General features: G+C 40.1%; 1 protein-coding gene across 1 annotated transcript; it reads left to right on the plus strand.

Moving 5' to 3' along the window:
- The first annotated feature begins 1,343 nt into the window (after positions 1 to 1,343).
- aurkb (aurora kinase B) lies at positions 1,344 to 5,686 on the plus strand. Its single transcript, XM_035669329.1, has 9 exons — positions 1,344 to 1,464; positions 2,351 to 2,389; positions 2,563 to 2,644; positions 2,727 to 2,772; positions 2,902 to 3,090; positions 3,494 to 3,632; positions 3,754 to 3,902; positions 4,016 to 4,190; positions 5,065 to 5,686. Exons 1-9 carry the CDS (start codon positions 1,459 to 1,461, stop codon positions 5,236 to 5,238), a joined length of 999 nt encoding a protein of 332 aa, XP_035525222.1. The 5' UTR covers positions 1,344 to 1,458; the 3' UTR covers positions 5,239 to 5,686.
- Positions 5,687 to 6,082: the final 396 nt, after the last annotated feature.

Below are 6,082 nucleotides of genomic sequence, written 5' to 3' on the forward strand. Positions count from 1 at the left end.
AATAAAATGTCCTGACTAACATTGCCAAACCAGTGTTACCTCATAGACTAGGTACCATATAGTGCTCAAAATGTCATACACATACATACACAACTATTTAGAAAAAATTGAAAATAAACATGCAAAATGGCTCCTACACTAATAATTATTTGCAGCATTCAGTGTTGTCACTAATTCAAACATGTCCTCTTAGTAAGAAGCACAAGGTTTTTATGATTATCAGAACATCAACCATGTCAACAGGAACCTGAGACAAAGGAAGGCACGATGGAGGAGTTTGTGTTTGAGATCTGAGAGCCTACGAGGCTTTATAGACAGTTAATAACATCACGGGCATAAACAAGATTCAGACCATATCAGTGACCTTTTGGACAGCAGTAAGTCTTGCTGCCATAACCTCAGTCACAGAAATGGCTCAGGTACTTTTTATGACCCCTCTTTTGATCTCTGTTGGTTAGCTGGGAATTGATGGTTTTTAACTTCTTTACTTCAAAGTTATTTTGTAACATTGATAGTGCTTATGCTCACAGGTGCAGATATTGTAACAGTGTCAAGGCACCTTATGACCTCCATACATTTGATCATGTATGTGCTGTTTTACTCTTTCAATATTTCAAGATTCCCCCATAACATTTCAAAGACCAACAGGTGTCTCTGTGGGATCCTGTATGTGGTGGAAACGCAGGGAGTTATTGTGACAGCGGCAAGGTCCCCTTTGAACTCATGTGCATGTACAGTTTCACAGTTTCAAGATCCCCTAAAATCACCATTTTCCCTGAGCTGACCCACACTGAATATGGATATAGAGGTAATAGATACGGGTCAAATTTGACCTGGAACAGACAGACATCATCAGATTTCAGGCTGAAAGAATGACATTTAGGGTATTTTTACTGCTGTCAAATGAACGGGTCAAATATGACCTGAGCACTATGTAAGGGTTACATAAGAGAACAGGATTGCTAGGGAGAATCTGACAGTCTAGACAATGAAGGAGTGAACTAACTCCAGAAGCTGACACAGCCATCATCATAAGTCCATCCTCACCTCCTATTAATGCTTCTTGACTGCAGTTCTTGCTTTTATCTTTATTTATATAAATATATCTCATCCTATGTTTATTGTTATGCACCTGAATCTGAAGAGGGCAGTAATGCAACACCAAGGACGCAAGTTGCCGTTTGTTAAACCTAGAAAAAGAAGAAGAAGAAAAATAAAAAAGAGAAGGAGGAGCAAGAAGGAAAAGAGGCGGGTCTTTGTTTGACTAGCGTCGGTGTACACCAATCACACGCTTCCTCTTGCAACAATTCTAGCCAATGGGAGCCTTCGGTGTGTGGCGTGCCGACCAATCAGATTCGTGAAGGGGAGCTTTTTGAAAACGTTGGCGGCCGCGGAAGTTCAAAATAGTAACACTGGACTTTCTTCGCTAAAACATCCATACTACAAATACTCACCACGATGCAGGTACGTTTGGTTTCATAATGTTTGATAGTGAAATAAGACGGGTGAGGATTCATCTTAAGCGCGTATTATATAGACACAGACTGAAGCTAACAGGCTAACGTTAACGTTGTTTTTTACCTCTCTGAGCTCGCTTAGCATACCGCCGCGTTATCGACAATTCAGTAGTAACACACAGTATAACATACGTATACAACAAATGATATACATTAGCAGGGGTTATTTAAACCACAGTGACCTGTGGGGTAGTAGTTATGTCCCTGTGTTGGACCCAAACAGTGGCCTTGTGTTACTGAACCTTTTATCGTGTCTTAATGGAGAATAAGCTAAACCTGCTAACAGGAAGCTCTTCACGCTGATTTTAAAACACGACAATCTTGTGGTGTTACTGTATGGTTAATTTAACTTTCACACGGTTGTGAAACATACATAGCAGACATTTTTTAAATATGGTGCTGAAATTGTAGCCGACCCAAAGGAACACTGGTCTTTGTAGTACAACAGTGCAGATCGATTGGGAGAGCTGTTGATCTAATCGATTATATCTTTAATTATATAGGCCTTTTGGAAGCTGTGAGTAAGATCTTAAAGCAGGTTAGATACCACGAATACACCCCACATGTCATAACAAACAACTACTGGTGCATTCAAGTGAAAGTCAAAGTAAAGGTGGAGCCCAGTTGAGTGTTAACACTGCTCCCTCAGTTGTCTGTCATTGTTCTGGTTGAAGTATGGTGTCACAAAAGTGTCTCTGCACCAGTTAATCCCGTTTTATTTTGCAAACTACTCTTTAAGTATTGTCTAAGTTAACAAACAGAAGAAACTACACAGAAGCTCAAATGTACTACATGTTAATGTAAGCTGTTTTATTCCGTTTCTTTCTTTACAGAATAAAGAAAATTATGAGCCCAAAGGTTTCCAACGAACGGTAAGATGTAGTATTTTTTTCCCACTGCTTTTAAGGCAACACTTTTTATTACCAGAAGTTGTAATCAGAATGCCACAGTTGGCTGGTATGAAAATATTGGACACCAGTTTTGGTTTAAAAGAATAAAAAAAACATATCAATGCATTTCTAACTCTGTTTCTTCTGAATACCAGTTCACCACTCCTAGCATGGTGGCAAACCCACAGCGAGTTCAAGTGAAGCCACGAGCAGAGATGGACAGAAATGCCATCACAGGTAATATTACCGTCCTCATATACATACAGCCGTCAGAAACCTCAGGAAATGCCTCTGTATTTATTATTTTAATCATTTTTAGGCCCTGGAAGGGAGTGTGTTGCCTCGTCCTCCAGTTCAGCCTCAAAGTAAGTATATTCCATTACGTCTTGAGTTGTGTATTGGATTCAGGTTCTGTTTTTTCTCAACATCTAAGTGATGGCCTCTATCATTTGAATAGTTAACATGTGAATATCCACCTTTGTGCTCCCCCTCAGGAAGGTCACCATTGATGACTTTGACATTGGACGACCACTAGGGAAGGGAAAGTTTGGTAATGTCTACCTTGCGAGGGTTAAGAAGCTGCAAGCCATCGTGGCGCTGAAGGTGTTGTTCAAGTCACAGATGGAAAAGGAGGGTGTGGAGCATCAGCTCAGGAGGGAGATTGAGATTCAGGCACATCTCAAGTGAGTATCCTGACAAACCATTCATAGTCCCAACAATACATTGGCTTTCCTCAAACTTACTGGGTAGTTAGGGCCACTTGATGGACTTAATTCTGTGCAAAATACCCCTCAGTTCAACTTCTGACTCCCTCACAGTTTCACACCATCTACTGACGATTACAGGAACCAAACACTCACCAATTGTTTATAGGTTCAATGCGCTTTGAGTTTAATGGAAAAGGTTTGTTTGTCCTAAACTTTTTGTGTATTTTGATCTGGAAAACACCTTCAATACAACTTTGCAACATCATTTTTATCCTTCCTACAAACTTTGTATTATGGTATATGCCCAAATAAGAATTTTGTTCATTTGGAAACGCAGTCTAAACGCTGCCTCAAAATATATAATCCGTTTTCTCCTCAGGCACCCCAACATCTTGCGCTTCTACAATTATTTTCATGACCGAAAGAGGGTGTTCTTGGTACTTGAGTACGCCCCACGTGGTGAAATGTACAAGGAGCTACAGAGATGTGGAAGATTTGATGACCAGCGTACTGCCACAGTAAGAGTTGTTGCTGCTTTTAAAATACAGAGCTTTTTGTTTGTGCTATTATTGTTTTAGTCAGTGAGCCTTGATCTTGTTCTTGTTGTGAATCAAATGCCAACCTCTTTACATTTCCCAGTACATGGAGGAGATATCCGATGCACTGCTCTATTGCCATGAGAAGAAAGTGATTCACCGTGACATCAAGCCAGAGAATCTGCTTCTCGGCTATCGTGGAGAGCTGAAAATTGCCGATTTTGGTTGGTCCGTCCATGCACCTTCTCTAAGGTGAGGAACCGCAGTGCTATTAAGGTTTTGTCAGAACCTGCTGGATACTGCTGTATCATTTCACATCATGAATCTGCTTTCCCTGCTCACATCTGTGTTTTAAACCTATCCAGACGTCGTACAATGTGCGGGACACTGGACTACCTCCCTCCAGAGATGATTGAGGGCCACACACACAGTGAGAAGGTGGACCTGTGGTGCATCGGGGTCCTCTGCTACGAATGCTTGGTCGGCAACCCACCTTTTGAAACTGCCAGCCATTCAGATACATACAAAAGAATTATGAAGGTTGGTGTTGGGTGTCTAATATATCCAAGTGGACAAATTTGAATATTTTTTGCGAAAGTTTGGGGAAAATATCTGGCAGAACCCACTTTTATTCTGCAGTACATGAGAATTGTGTAAATAGAATGAGCACATTAATGTTCCTTCTAAAAGAAAGTGTCATGAATGTGTAGGTGGTGAATAGTATTGAGGACATGTTCTAACTCTTTCTATACTGAATTTGCCTTTGATAAATACCATACAATAAAATCCCTGTTAACATATGAATGGATTCTGTCCACAGAAATGCAAAGAGCTTTTAATCTGAAACATTATTTTTCTTTTTCCGTGTCTGTGACATATTCTACAGATATAGATATTGAAACTGTAGTGAAAGGTGTATATGTTGCTGGGATTATGTCGATATGACTGAACAGATCATTTTCACGTGGCTCGTGGGAAAAAATAGGCGAAAAACTCAACTCTCTAGTAAAGCGTTGCTGCAGCCGAGAACGTGACCGATCTAATGTATTAACATGGGCGCCAAAATAAAAAGCAAGACCGTAAGCCCTAAGAAGCCAAACTTACTTGGAAGATAAAATTAAGGTAAATAGTGGAAATTTTGCCCACATTATCCACTAAAAGGTCTGGGCTATAAATAACTCATTATCAATTCATTTAAAAACATTTGGCAGCCAACCTGTTTGGGGATTCCAAACAAGTTCAAACATTTGGTCTTAATGCTTTATCCAGACAGGCTTTTTGAATTATGACATCAGTACTGGGACATTATATATTGGTTATCAATCAATTAAAGGTATTAATACAATCTACAGATAAACTTTTCTACTGCACTAGTCATTGATTTAATAAATACATGCTCTCTTTCTGTCTGCAGGTGGATTTAAAGTTCCCCAAAAACATCTCAGATGGTGCACGGGACCTGGTCTCCAAGCTGCTCCGCCACAACCCCACAGATCGTCTCTCACTACAGAGTGTCATTGACCACCCGTGGGTGCGCTCCAACTCTCGTCGAGTCCTACCACCAATCTGCCCGACCAAGAATTCCTGAGCCCACCTGCCCCACCTGCCTGCCCCCCCCACTGTGGGGTGTTTTATCTGCCCTTTCCAACAGACTCTGGGCCAGCATATTTCAGTTTCACTGCTACGGGCTTTAAACTGCCATTATTCTGGCACATTTTATGATGGGTATATATACATACCCACTTTTTTATATTGTACAGTGTACTGTCATTATCAATGTCTAGTATGTAGCCTGAAGGTGTTTTGTGTTTTTATTATCATTTCTTTTCTGATTCTTTTTAAAATGGACACTGCTCTATTTTGGATTTCTGTATCTGCCGGTGTTGGCACCAAAGTACTACTGTTAGACTGCTGCCTCAAGCTGATGAGTATATTGCAAATAGTTCAAGATATGGTGTTTGAGGGTTGGGGTGGAAAGCATGTTTTATTTTCCCCTCAAGCTATACTTTAAATTTCTAATAAATATTATAAAATTATTTGTGTGCCTCCCAATGAATGATTATGTAAAGGTTGTGGACACCAAACATTATATAAGATTAAGACTTCATAACTTTGGAATGCCTCATCAAATACACTCGGCAGACATTTTATTTAGGTACAGGTAACTACAACTACTGCAGGCTGTAGTTTGTGATGCTGTTTATTTAGACAAGCTTTTTATAAATATTTTCCCACTCTATATCGGTGAGGACAACAACTTGAAACAGTTGACCATTGTTGCATTCATAAATTAAATTAAATGTGTGTCCGTCCGGAGGTATAAAGTTAATGTTACTTTAAATCAATGTACAATACGTCCACAAGTCATTTGACCTTTACAAAGCTACTTGACCGCAGCGTTGTCTCACGGTAGCGTGGCCGAGCGGTCTAAG

The sequence above is a fragment of the Morone saxatilis genome, unplaced genomic scaffold (genome assembly GCF_004916995.1).
Source record: "Morone saxatilis isolate NCDOM2014 unplaced genomic scaffold, NCSU_SB_2.0 Contig22, whole genome shotgun sequence".
Lineage (NCBI taxonomy): Eukaryota > Metazoa > Chordata > Actinopteri > Moronidae > Morone > Morone saxatilis.

Coding starts and splice junctions, on each gene's coding strand:
- aurkb (XM_035669329.1), top strand. Junction 2,645..2,726: donor GGACAGAAATGCCATCACAG/GTAATATTACCG, acceptor AATCATTTTTAG/GCCCTGGAAGGGAGTGTGTT. Junction 2,773..2,901: donor TCCTCCAGTTCAGCCTCAAA/GTAAGTATATTC, acceptor GCTCCCCCTCAG/GAAGGTCACCATTGATGACT.